We start from the raw sequence: 14,583 nt of genomic DNA, 5'->3' as shown, positions 1-14,583 counted from the left end.
GGGGGAGGTTGGCTTGTGTGTTACCTGATTGAGTGAAAAATCCTCGGCCTGGTTGCTTTGATGCCTGGCACTTTACAGGAAAGAGTGATTTAATGGAAGCTGCCAGACCTCATCAATGTCAGGCCCTTCGCTCCGACATGCTTTATATAAAAGAGCTCGCCATGACAGGTGCTGATGGACAGATGTTTGCTGGTTGTTTTAACTGCACAGTAAAAAGAAACATGGGTATTAGCCTCCACCTCTAGGTTTAAAAGACAAGCTAGAAGCAAGGAAAGGCCACAAGAGGCCACAGTAGTGAGCAGAGAGGCTATTATAAGTCCCCATCATTTTGCCTTTTTGTTTTCAATTTTAGTTTAGTTTTAATTGTAACCCCAATGCCAAGACATTTATAGAAATAAAAACACAAAGCAACAATTTGCTTATCTCATAAACCCATATTTTATTCACACTAGAACATAAACAACATATCAGATGAATCTGAGACATTTTACCATGTCATGAAAAATATTAGCTCATTTTGAATTTGATGGCAGCAAAACATTAAAAAAGTGGGATAAGGCACCAAAACATGGAAAAGTAAGTGGTACTAATGAAAAACAGCTGAAAGAATTTTTTTTAGTTAATTAGGAACAGGTCAAACATGACTGGTTATTAAAGGAGCATTTTAGAGAGGCAGAGTCTCTCAGAAGTGAAGATGGGAGAGGGTTCACCAATCTGCAAGAAACAGCATCTAGAAGTTGTGTTCAGTAAAATGTCCGTCAATGTAGACGTTCAAAGACTTTGAATATCCCGCCATCTTGGGAACATATCATCAAAAGAGTCCGAGAATCTGGAGAAATTTCCGTGCCAAAGGGACAAGGCCAAAGGACAATATTGGACGCTTGAGATCTTCAGGACCTCTGGCAGCACTGCATTAAAAAGAGGCATGATTCTAGCCTAGAAATCACTGCATGGACTCAGGAACACTTCCAGAACATCCATTTCTTTCAACATAGTTCTCTGTGCCATCCACAAATGCAAGTAAAAGCTGTGTCATGCGAAGAAGAAGCCATATGTTTACTTGATCCAGAAGCGTAACTGCCTTCTTTGGGTGAAGCTCATTTAAAATGGAGTTTAAAAAAACTGTTCTGTATTCAGCCAAATCAAATTTTAAAATTCTTATTGAAACTCAAAATACTCGCCACTAGATAATTTTTCAAAATCCTTCAGCTCTGATGATACTTTTGTGAATAAAATATGGCTATATGAGGTTTGGAAATCATTGCATTCTCAAGACCTAAAATTCCCATTATTTGAAGTCTTCAGCAATCAATTCAGGCCTTTTTACTTTCCCTAGGCTTGCACATGTCAGTTATTTATTTATTTTTATTTGCCCAGGAAACAAAACCTCATTGTGAATAAAAGTTTCTTTTTTCAAGAGTGTCCTGGCCAAGACAGCAGTAGTTAACAGTTTCAGACAAAGAACAGTCCCACCAGCAAACTTGATGAGAAATATGTACGAACACTAATATTGTAAGTGGTTGCTGCTATCAAATTAAAACAAAGGATATCTTGTCCCTTTTGTAACACTTTTATTGTAGTTTTTGGTTAACTGGAAAAAAGACTTTTGCATTTCAGTTTTAGTTTTTCCATTAGTTTAACCCCTTAGAATTTGGGGTAAAATAAGTCAAAATGCCTATTCAGGCATACCCAAAATAAAATGAGTGCTGTGTTAGAACCATTGGGAGTATAAGAACATATAAGGTGTCTTTTGAAATGTAACACTCTGAAGTCTTCCTCACTGTAGGTGCAACTGGTAATTAATACAAAAAACAAAACAAAATATTTTTTCCCATTTAAAGTTTGTATTGTGAAACAGAGGCCGGTAGATAAATGTAGCTGGGAGGTATAAGCTGGAAAAGTCAACTGGACCAAAGCATGAAGCCTTAGCTAGTTCAGGTCCAGAGTCAATAACAATAGAATAGAAAATGAATATCTTACACCTGTTTTTATGAGGAAAAAGTCTAGGCATTTTTAAACTAGAAACCCCTAAAAAAAGACCCTTGGTTACAGTGGTCATATGCCTGTAATTAAAAGGCTGCTACTCCTGAATGCTTCAACATACAGGAATCATGTTAGACTCTATGGAAAGATGGCACTTAAACTAATCTTTTCCATTGTCTAGAATCACTATCAGTATTACTGGTGCAGAAATGTAGGAATAAAGTGCACTTTTGCAACTTTGTGTACTTTGTGTACATGAAAAAAATAATTAAGCACACCAGTCCTTAAATGGCCGGGGCTAATGCAGTTACAAGAGAGGCAGGCACCCCCCTTCAACCCAGGCCTTCATTGGGTATTGTAGGCTCTAAAAAGAGTAAGGGAGGTCTCAAATGGTCAAATGAGGTGCTGATTTAAACATCAGAGGTTGGCAAAAAATACAGTGGACTTATAAAACCAACACTGAAAATTATGCAGCACTGATCCCTAGCATGTTTGTGGACCAAATATTAAACTAGATTTGGATTTTGGGGACTCTCTGATGTAGTAGGACTGTTTTTAATGGAATATTATGATCAGGAGAGTACAGTAGAGCTTCTAGTTATGTCACTTTTAGTTGTATTTGTTTGTTTGCAGTCTGACAGATGCAATAATTGCTCCTTCTGTGGAGGTTTTATTCTGGAATGGTTAACATGGTCAGGGTCCTGGGAATCAGAGCTTTCCAGTGGTGTTTGGCATATGGCATACTTTTAAATTGTAATTTTGTGAATTGAATCATTTTGGCTGAGATTTAAGCGGTTAAGTTTACTATAACAACCTTGGTGAGCAGCACTCTTGCCCTTTTCTATTTTGAGCCTCTAAAAATAGCCCTATTGAATTTTTTGCTGGGGTTGATAAGCCTGTAATTAATGGGACCATCATTAGGCACGGACATGTTCTCCTCAAGAGGACCCTGGAGAGGTGAAGCAGGGAGAATGGAGACTTCTCTGCTTGTTTTAGCGGAAACCAGAGTGACGGCCCGAACCAGCCTTTCCCACCGACGTCGCAGAAGGCGCCACTTTGTTGTCAAGCCGCGGGATAACACTCGCACACACATAGTGTCATCTATCAACTCCCCTCAAGAAGCCCACTGTGCTGCGTCTTCAGTAGATCTGAATTGCATTGGAATTGCATCATTAATAGAGCAGAAATGATTCTCTAGCAACTCCCGCAGAATGCATTGACCCCTGAGGGAGACTCGAAACAAGACAATGTTTTTACAGGAGGAATATCTAACTAGAGGTCCCATTACCACTTCATCAATATACAGCAGCAAGTGAGCGAGGAAGACGAGGGGAGGGGTGATGAGAAAAGAAGGAGCAGAAGAAGAGGGAATGGAATAGCTTATAGTGCTAATGGCAGTCTGAGCACTCCAGTCCCAAACATTCAGCCGCCTCATCTCATCCGGGGCTGTGTAATTGCCCTCCTGGAAGCTGCCACGCGAAGCGGCGGCCTCCAAAGTGAAGAGTGGCAGCTGCTGGATGTCGAGGAGCATGGCCTGGGTCAGCTCCCCCAAGTGGGGCTCCTTGCAACCAAGAGATGTCATAATTAATAGCAAGCTATGGGGCCCCGGGGGGGTTAGCGTTGGGTGGGCGGAGGGTGAGATTATTTGGGTAAATGGAAGGCAAACACAGAAAGACATCAGACTTATTCTCCAGTTAGCATAATGTATACTTACCACTTAGCCGGTAGCGAGTGCAGCATCTTCGCCCCTGCTTTTCAGGCATATTTTTAACGCTTGTTTATATTAGATTTCTCATCCTTATCTAAACGCACGATGAGATAGTTTACTGCCGTGTATCATGGGAACTTATTAATCTTTAGGGACCCGAGTTCTCCCTAGTTAAGTAAATATACATGAGCTTCTGTGCAAGATACAAGCTCCCAGCACCTTCAGAAAATCTGTTACTTCAGCTTCCCTCCTCTCTTCTCTCTCTTTTCTCTCTCTCTAACATGCCGCCTGGGGGCAAATCTCACTCTGTCTCATCTGCTGCTTAATTTCACTGGAGCGGCCCTCAGTAATGAAGCGCCTTGATGTACATTTGCCAATTTCTGCCTCTGCCACTGCGGTATAATTGGGATGTGACTAAGCATGAATACCCGGCGCAGGGTTGGTTGACCTCTCGGCGACCCCACGAATAGCGCTTTTGTCATAATGGAGGTATTATCTCACATAATCTGGGAATGGAGAGGGATTGTCTGCAGGGTGCCAGGGATGGAAATGAATTGATATAACTCCCTGCTCCTGTGCACCACAGAGGAGGAATAAAAAAACTGTTAGATACATTTTTTACATGCTCATAATGAAGACATTTTCTTCTTATCTGTCTGCTTTGTGTTTATTGGAGTAGGAGAGCAGCTTCTGGCAAAAGCAGGGGTGGCTTTTTAAGGGGAGGGAGGGAGTTTTGATGTTGTGGCACTAGAGGATTTTTAGCTTTGTGTATGTGTGTCAGCCTTTTCCCTGCGTGGGTGCGTTAGTGTGTCTGTTAATGACCCTGTAAAATGACAAGCTGAGCTGGCAGTGAGAGTAGAGCCGACGGTCAGAGACAGAGAGAAAGAGGGAGAGGAGGTGGAGGTGGCAGGAGAGTTCACATGGAGGTGGGGTTTTTTTAAGGGGAAGGTAGGTCTGTGGTACCAATGTGAGTCACCATCAGAGAAACAGGGGCCCCTAAGTGGCCCCTCTTTATTCCCACCTGAGAGGGCCTGCAAATGGAGGGGCCGCGCTGTCATTATTTACAGCCCGCAGCTCCTAACCTTGGATTCGGAGCTCATCACGGCGGAGGGAAAATCAGATAGGACTTGACGTGTACCCGAGCCGGTGACCTTGATAAGTGTGAGGTGCCTGCAGCAAGAGGTTAGGGAAGAAGAGCTCGCTTTTGTCAGCTTCCACTGAGCGTGCTTGTACACAGATGTGTGTCTGTGTGTGGTTTTTAAGGCCAGGTAGGGAGGGGCGAGGAGGGGGCACGACTGTATGACTGAACGATGACTCAAAATGACACTTGGAGGGCCCACTTATGAGCCAGGATACAGCACGCAGATGTGACATTATCACTGCTCATTTTTCTGGCAATAAAAGATCAGTTGAGTAATGAGGAGTGTTTAGAGAGAAAGTCAGTTCATATCACCTGTTAATACTTAGTCATTTATTCGGCAAATACATCAATAATTTTTTAAATGCTACAACTTATCACTCTACAAATCCTCACTCTAATTTGAACTTGTGAATACTGTGCAGGGAATTGCCAGCCACTTTTGAATCATAACTTTTCTTGAAATATTCCAAAACAAGACCTGCTTTGTAGCAGATCAGCTGCTGTGGTTCAGATATGCACTATATGGACAAAAGTATCTGGCCGCCTCACCATTACACCAACAATGTAATGACGTTGTATTCAAATACATGTACTTTAATATAGAGTTGGCCAACCTTTTGCAAGAATATGGAGTGTTTGGAGTCTTGTGGGAATTTGTGCCCATTCATTCTGCAGAGCATTTATGAGGTCAGGCACTGATGTTGGACAAGAAGGCTTGGCTTGCAATCTCTGCTCCAATTCATCCCAAAGGTGCTTGAAGAGGTTGAAGTCAGGACTCGATTTGGGCAAGTCAAGTTCTTCCACACCAAACTCATCAAACCATGTCTTTATAGTCCTTGTGCACCAGGGCACAGTCATGTTGAAACAGAAAAGGGCCATCCCTGAACAGTTGCAACAATGTTGGAAGCGTAGTATTGTCCAAAATGTCTCGGTATGCTAAAGCATTAGGATTGGCCTTCACTGGATATAAGGGGCCTAGCCCAAACCCTGATAATAGCCCCATGCCATCATCACTCCTCCATCAAACTTCACAGTCAGCACAATACAGTCGTAGGTAGAAACCTCCCAGCATCCACCAAACCCATACTCGGCTATCCTACTGCCAAACATAGAGGCATGATTTGTCACTCCTCAGAACACTTTCCCACTGCTCCACAGTGCAGTGTTGGTGTGTCACACAGTTTTTGTGTTTACATCAATGCCAGTGGAAGTTTGGAACTCTTCAGCTTTGGAATCAGCCTTGGCGATGGCAACTTTTACACACCATGGGCCTTAGCAGTTGTTGACCCCAATCTGTGATTTTACGTGGTTTTCTGCTCCGTGGCCGAGTTGTTGTTATTCCTAAATGCTTCCACCTTTTGTAATATCATTTAAAGCTGATTGTGGAATATCCAGCCGGATGAAATTTCATAAACCATCTTGTCAAGGTACCACAAGTAAAGTCACTGAACTCTTCAGAATGGCCCATTTTGTATCACTAGTGTTGCAAATGGAGACTGCATGGCTAGGTGCTTGATTTTATACACCTGTGGCATCAGGTCTGATTGAAATGACCTGGATTCAATGAGTAACAGGTGTGGCTAAATACTTTTGTCCATACACTGTAGCTGCGGTAAATTAAACTGGTATCAAAATGGCCTTTTTTAAGATTTGGAGAATGGGACTGGTTTGTATTTTTCAAGACCATTTAAAAAAGGCTGTTTTGGTCATTGCATAGACATCACCGTGTTTGTTGAACAGTATCAATAGCTGTGGTTAGATGCACTGAGAACACTCCACCCACATCACTAAACTCTTATATTGGTTATTTTTCTGACATAATATGTATGAAACCACCATAAATAATGGAAACAACTTTCAGAAGAGCCCTTCTGTAGGAAGCAGCAACCTTCAGGGTTGAATATTTAGGCAATGCAGCATAGCAAAAACTTCACTTTAACAAGTGTCCACTCAAAAAGCCCTTGAAATCCCATGAACTCCCATGTTAAAATGCTTAGTGTGACAGCAGATATATACATTTTACAGCCTGGCTGAAAAAGGAAACAAATTTGGCATCAATAGCTAATGGAGTGTGACAGTTCAGTGAGGTCAAGATTAGGTTTGAACCTCAGTTTTAGGGTCACAGTTCAGTACAGGTTTGATTAAAGAAAAAAATAGCAACAAGAGGCCCCAGATGTATTCTTCTCGGTTTCTCTTATTTTTTTAACCTGGCAGTGGTGTTTGTTCCATCTTGTGTTGTTTAAAACTACTTGGGTTAGTTGGTACAGTCTGTAGTGTATTTAACATGAAACAAAATAAAAACAAAACAAAATGATGCAAAAAAGGCAACACATGCGACAAATCATGTAACATATACAACTGTAAAAAGCAAAATAAAATGCATATGACCTGGAGGAATGTATCATATTTAGGATTTATAAAGTCTGTTGTCACATGGTTGTTAAAGAGCAGCAGATGTAAGGGTTATTGTGCTAAACAGTAACTGACCGCGGTACATGTAAACACAGGAGGGGGCATTGTGACAAACTAGAGCTTTTTTTATACACAGTTTAACTATTGGGCTAATAATTCACACTTTTGATAATTTATTTCACATCCACCCAGGCAGCATTCCATACACAATGCTTGGGAAGGGCAGAACCTCTAAGAAAATACTTGGACAGATGTTCTGTCTGTCGTATTCATCACAGGCCAATCAGAGCAACAAGACATGTGATTTATCAGGTGTGTGCTACCCTCTGAAGTAAACTCTTTCAAGCTCAACTGGCAGCTATTATCACTGTTTACCATCAGTGGAGCCAGGAGGTAAATCAAACTCTTGTCAAAGCCTGTTGAGAGCAGAGTGAAAACACTTTTTCCAACTGTGTGGTTCTTTTCTCTTCTTTTAATGAAGGAATGTTGTCCAGTTCTGATAAATATCCGGTATCTGATCCGTACTCAGTATCAGTCGACACCCAACACTCCAGTATTGGAATCTGTGTTAGTAAGGAAAAAATGGTATTGGAACATTTCTACCTGTGAGTGACATCATTGAGACTACGTTCATGTTATATATCCATCATTAAGCTCTAACCTCAAAGATTATGTAGCTAAGTGATGACTTTTAATTTCTTAACCTGCCTGCAGAAGTTGTCTGTCTTTTTCCATCTGTGTAAGTAATTTTGGGATGCTATAGTTCATAAAAGAATCCTCGAATGCCATTTTGCTCCAAACCCTGTTCTGTGGTGCTACATTACTTAGTCTTTTGTCTGACTTCTCCAAACACAAGCCTTCATGAAAGGATAGCCAAAGGTACTGTCTGGTGAAAAAAAATCTATCAGTGCTGAAAATCTGAACTATAGCTTTTATAAAAAGGGGAAAAGAAAGTCCTATATGCAGGCTGATGTCTTATTATATAAACTGGAAAAAATATCTCCCTGGTCAAGTAAATTTGTAGGTTTGTAGCCTTGTGTTTACACCACACCTGGCTGTTTCTTAAAGTAATACATTTTCTTCTGTAATTTTGTTTTCTTTAGTTTTTCCATCTGACTCAGGTTACCAGGAGACCAGTGTTTCAAAATAACAAGAGAGAGCATCTCTGGACGGGTGATGAAAATGCATTTTTCTTCCCCTCATGCTGAGATGCTATTTGGTCGTGTGAAATGATTAATTTCACACATATACAGGTCATCCCCAAAAGCAGCAACATCTCATTCACCAGGGGCCCCCGTCAGCAACAAAACAGGAGGCTGCTATAAAATGAGCAAACAGCAGCACGTACTGTACGTCAATAAATCTTTGGAGGTTAAACCTGAGCTCTGTAGAATCTGAGCAACCCCCCTCCACACTCTCATCAGGTAAAAGTCACTGAGTACATCAGATCTGTCTGAACTAAAAAAAAATGGCCGACTAGCATTTTGGACAGCGTCTTGTGGTAGCAGGTACACACAGAGGCTGTGTTTGCATAAGTAGGATGGAGCCTTGAATTATGGGGTTTGTGTAAATAAGGAGATGAGACTGTTTTTAGCACACAGGGAGAGGAGAGGAGGGAGCTCTTGGATGAGAACAGTGCCTCTATGTGGAGCTCAATTGGTCTCGGGTTGTTTACGACAGCTCGCAGCCCTCATATATCACAGGCAGTATGTTTGCTGTGAAGCTACAGTTTGTATGCCATCTGCCTTAGCTGAACTTGACCATTCAAACAGACTTATATTTTGTAAACTGAGCTCACTGTAACTGCTGTTTCTGTTTTCTTTTCCACAGTGGATGATCCAGAAGCCCCACAAGGTTGCTACCTTCTTTGGCTGCATCGGGACAGATCACTTTGGGGAGATCCTGAAGAAGAAGGCAGAGGAAGCACATGTCGATGCGCATTACTACGAACAAAACGAGGAGCCGACTGGTACCTGTGCAGCCTGTATCACTGGAGACAATAGGTTAGCTACCTTTAAGTCACCCCTGACCAAGAAATGACCCTCCAGCTCTGGTTTGAAATACTCCTTTTGGTTCATTTTCACATCCTCAGGCAGGCAGGCAGTCGACTCCTCGGGGCTGGAAGTCATAACAGAGAATCATAGCTGGGCTCACACATCAAAAGGAAAAAGAACAGCTTGAGTGTGTTTTTTCCAGGCCCCCACTCAGTCTCTGCCGCCCCAGTGGGTTGTCATCCATCTATAGGCTGACAGTAGCAATGTGTTAGAGATGGCTGGGCTATCCCGAGCTCTCACCTGTCAGCCGTCTCGCTCCGTAAAAAGGGGGCTTTAAGCGTCTCAGGCGACTCTCACGCTAGCATCATCATCATCAGCACGTCTGAGACAGCAGAGGTCAAAGCCTGCGCACACAAATATCACTAACAGCAAGGGCTCGAGTTCATGATGGACCAGGTGTGGATCAATAACCTCCTTCTCTAAACACTCCCCCTTCTCTGAAGTCCTTCATCTGCAGCTACTGGACTTGTCAGTCAGTCAACGGGCTGGACCTCGGCCGCCCCAGGAGTCGGCCCCGCTGAATGGTCTTAGTGGGCTTGTTTGATGTGAGCTCTGACACCTGAAAAGGTCAGGTGCCGTGCTCGGGGAGACGAGCTCTGTAATATTTCTTACAGGTGTTTAACAGACAGCTCGGGAGCCCAGAGGAAAGGTCGCTGGCAGGGCCAGATTGGACGGTTGATGGCTTTGAAGGAGTGGGAGCCAGTGTGTCACAGCCCCCCAGGCTTTGATTAGTGAGAGTCTTTAAATAGGAAAAAGTCTACCTCAGCTCCTCAGCCTGACAATTGGAGTCCTAGTCAGTGAAGAGATGGCTCACTTTGTATGACTCATCTCAATTAAAGATTTAGAAAATCAGTTTAATCAGTAATCATAGGTTGGTCAGTCCATCCTTAAAGGAACCCAGACTTTTTGGAATAATTGCAGCCAAAGATGACGACTTAGGGATCAGATTTTCCCCCAACAATTTTGACCACTTTTATGTTATGTCATTAATAGTGCTAGGCCTGGGTAAAGCTGGCAATTTGGCCTAAAATTATATCAAAGCATTTTTATTTTGCTCTTTGCAGTGACAGTATTATATTGTGGTTTTACAAAATTAAAGGGGATAATGCATTTAAATGCATGTTCAGATGTCCAACCCATCTTCCCCCTGTAAAATAGGCCTGTTAGGCATACTGAACTGATATCAGTGCACAAGATCACAGACAGATTTCCTGATGTGCACGTTCACCATAAAAACTCTAAACAGAATTAAGAACTTAAATGCTACTTTCCTCTTCTTTGAATCATCATTAACTTAAAACAAGCTAATCATGAGTTAAAACACAGCATTAAACAGTTGTTTAACTCAGTATAAAATAAATCACTGCAGCATTGGACTCAAGACACACTGAGTTGCTCCGTTGCAGCACACAGCTTGTGTTAAGGCCCCAAACAGGCCAAAAGAGTCTCTTATTACATACATCAAATTAGGGCATAAGAGAACACACATTGTATCTGATTACTGTGCTACATGCTGACATGAAAAAGTGGTATCTGATTAGTTACTGTTGTTCTACTACCACTGTGGTTAGTAGTTTGAGCAACAGTAGCATTGGTTATGCCCCTTGAATGCACTACAACACAACACATGCATTTAAACTGATGATGACAGCGTTACCACCCACCACAAGGCCTCGGGCAATAAAATGATTTTATTGATAAATCATATGTTTGTAAAATTGACATAATGAAGAATGAAATTTCTATCAAATTGCACTGCAATGATATGCCAAAAATGTAAAGGTGCAGTGCATAAATTTGGGAATACTATCAACATTTAACAGTTTATTCTAGATTATGATGCACATTTCTCTGGTGGAAACTGTATAAAAAGTGTGTCTGTTATTTGGTTCCCTCTGCAAAATGCAAAAATCCAAGATGGCAGCGTCTGTCGAGGGGACCCTCCTTATATATAAATAAAAGGCTTTTCCTGATTTAATTAAGAAGAAATATTCAGGTGATTAAACACTTTATTTAGGTAGACCTATTTATAAATAATATGTTTCAAGTTTGTTCCACTAAATGCTACTGCATTTACACACTGCATTTTTAAAGATAAGCTCAGAAACGTTTTTTGGGTTAGTTTTGGCAACCCTTATAAGCAATGTCAACAGGCATTTCTAAAAAAATAGAATTTCATGAAGAGTTTCAAAAAACTAAACAACTATAGTATAACAAACTATATATCCTGGAGAGATATACACTGTGAAACATTTCAAGACCTTTTTTGTTTTTAACTTGCAGTTCATAAAAATTGAAAATTAACTATCTTAAAATATCTGAAAAATTTGTGGAAAAATCCAATTTCTTGCCAGTTATTTCTCTCACTCAGGCTCAGTGCACACAACCACAATCATGGGGAAGACTACTGACATGATAGTTGTCCAAGAAGACAGTCATTGCCACCCTCCACAAGCCATAGAAGTTCTCTGCTGTAGCTGTGTCAAAGCTTTCCAACATTCATGGAAAGATGACTAGAAGAGAAAAGTGTGGTGAAAAAAAAAAGATGCACAAGCATCAAGGATGAGCTTAGCCTTCAGAGGATTGGCAAACAAAGCAGATTCAAGAACTTAAGCTAGCTTCACAGAAGAAGCCACCACACACAGACGGGTCCAGGAAATGGGCTAAAAGTGTTGTGGTCTTAGTGTGGAGCTACTCCTGAACCACAGACGTTATAGCTCACCCGGGCTAAGGAGAAAAAGAACTGGACCGTTGCTCAGTGCTCCAAAGTCCTGTTTTCAGTATTTTTCATTCGTAACTCAGTGTCCCCGAGTCTGGGGGGAGATCTGTTTACTAGAGGGAAAAACTAGTAAACAGCATTAGTGCTGTTACTGTGAGACGCTATCAGTGCTATCAGTTTACCTTTGTTTACACAAGTTCAGGCCACAAGATTGTGGGCCTGAACTGTAGAAATTAGCTTAAGTTACTTCTATTCCTGGTGCATACTACTGAGGAACTGAGCATTTCATCAACAATACTGACGTTATTCTGCTCGTCTGTTAGATGCACCTCACTGAAATCTACTTTATTGGCATTACAATTTTGGATTTTTTAAATGTAAGGCAGTGGATTTTATAAAGGTTAGAGAATTCACAGCTGTAGAAAACAAGCTGAAGAGACACAGATGATTTTTCACAGGGTGGTTTTGTTTTGGTGTTGCTTCATGCTGCTCCCCATGCTAACCGTGGTGAGCAGTTGTTTCCCGTCATGTAGCAGCATCCTCCTGTCATATGATTGCCTGCATTTTCCCCTAAGTAGTGATGATGGCTGCTCTCATTTTGATGGCCGCTCATAAAGCAACAGCACACGAGGACTGGCTAATGAGCTGTGTTAAGATAATGCCACCTGCTTCACTTTCCAGCTCCCACTACTCACTACTCAACTCAAGTGTTCATTTAGTCATACATGGCTGTTGTTTTTTTTCACCTTTGTTAACAATGAACCTTTTTCTCCACTGATATGATAACATGAAACATTTAGAGGTGCTAATATGTGGCTGTAAATGCCCATCTGCATATTTAGTCTGTTTTTCATAAACCTTTAAATGAATGATGATTTCACATCTACTGATGTCAATATGCCACAATTTTAAGATTGGACATGAGTCCAGTGAAAATTATGTATACCCCTGATTAATTACTGTAACAACAAAAATAGAAGTCTTAGGCAACCAACACTTGAAACTTTACTAGTTTCAATTAACAAAAGTTAGGGTTAGGCAGTTAAGCAGACTCCAACACATTGTTTGAATTGTACAAATACTTTGACAGCATTTCAGTAAGTTGCCAAAGTTTTTGCAGTTAAGACTATGAGGTTGACAGCTCTCTGTTGAAGGAGCCTAGGAACTTTCTTTTGAAACAGACATAGTTGTTTAAAGCAATAAAATGGAACTTTCCCACAAATCTAACCATTTAGTAGCATTCAACAGGAAGTACTGTGTTCATCCTACATCCACAGAGCCCTGGTCTTCTGCTCTCAGCATCTTATAGCTTTAGCAGCCCTCACATGAGAAGTGCATATCTACAGCACTCTACAGCAATCGTAAGCTCAAAAGAAGCCAGTTAGCCACTTTTGGTTATTTTTGATACAAAGGCTGAGAGCTGAGGCTAAGAAACAGTAGAGGACTGTTACTGATGGAGCTGAGAAGCCGAGTAAGACGTTGGAGAAGAGAAACCAACAATCTGACAGGGGTATGTTCATCCCTGCAGATATTATCCAGAACAGACTGTGTTGTAACGTTAGACTGTATTGTTTTGGTTAGCACTGTTTCATGTTTTGCAGCTTTACTGGATGAAGTGGGTACTTTTATTTATTTGATTTTATTTAACCAGGAAAACCTCATTGAGATCAATAATCTCATTTACAAGAGTGTCCTGGCCAAGACAGGCAGCAGCACAATTAACAGAGTTACAGACACAAAATATAACAGTTGAAACACACAAATCAACCAAATCCTGAGTCACAGAGCTCAAAGTCATTGATCAAAACATCTACAACTTGAAGCATCATCCTCCACTGCCTTCAATCTACTTTTAAAAAGATTTAGACCAGCTCCCCAAGACATAGAGTCTCCTGCAGCTGATTCCAGGCTGCAGGAGCAGTGTACCTGAAACTCCTTCTACCCATTTAAAGACAGACTTTAGGTACAGAGAGCAAAAATAAGTCTTGTGACTGAGTCACAGAGCAAAGACTATAACTTCCAAAACTTTTCACATGAATAAAATCACACACGTGTGATGGAAGCAGATTTAGTATGGCCTTATAAATAAGGATCAGCCAATGATTTAGCCTACGCTTTGATAAAGAAGGCCAATCAACTCAACTGTACAGAGTACAATGATGAGTTCAGGACTTAAGGTTTGTTATGAACCTCAGTGCCCCATGGTTCACAGTATCCAAAGATTTAAGGCATTGAGAAGATGCATGCATGTACAGAACATCACTGTAGTCAATCAAAGGCAGGACAGTGGCAACAAGCCTTTTCTTTGCAGTAAATGAAAAACAAGATTTATTTCTGAAATAAGATCCAAACCGCAACTTTAACTTCTTGACAAGTTGGCCAATGTGGAGCTTAAAAGTCAAAGAATCATCAATCAAGAATCCAAGATATTTACAAGACGGCATAACATCAGTCACATCACCCTGAGGTGTGGTAATAGACAGCAGGTTCAGTGTTTTTCCTTTGAGTTCTTTGAGACTGTAACCATAGCATCCAAACTAATCCACTTTTTAAACTTTTAAAAACA

At 41.1% G+C, this 14,583-nt stretch overlaps 1 protein-coding gene across 2 annotated transcripts in view; it reads left to right on the top strand.

The window, feature by feature from the left end:
* The window catches only part of LOC121528748 (adenosine kinase-like), a 198,867-nt gene that overhangs the window by 75,058 nt on the left and 109,226 nt on the right, over positions 1-14,583 (top strand). For both annotated transcript variants that reach the window (XM_041816322.1, XM_041816323.1), the window contains exon 5: positions 9,075-9,247. In XM_041816322.1, coding sequence (XP_041672256.1) covers positions 9,075-9,247 — 173 coding nt within the window. The remainder of the gene's footprint in view (positions 1-9,074; positions 9,248-14,583) is intronic.

The sequence above is a fragment of the Cheilinus undulatus genome, linkage group 20, assembly GCF_018320785.1.
Source record: "Cheilinus undulatus linkage group 20, ASM1832078v1, whole genome shotgun sequence".
NCBI classification, from domain to species: domain Eukaryota; kingdom Metazoa; phylum Chordata; class Actinopteri; order Labriformes; family Labridae; genus Cheilinus; species Cheilinus undulatus.
Note: the sequence above shows the minus strand (reverse complement) of the source record. Positions and strands in the feature narration are given on the sequence as shown.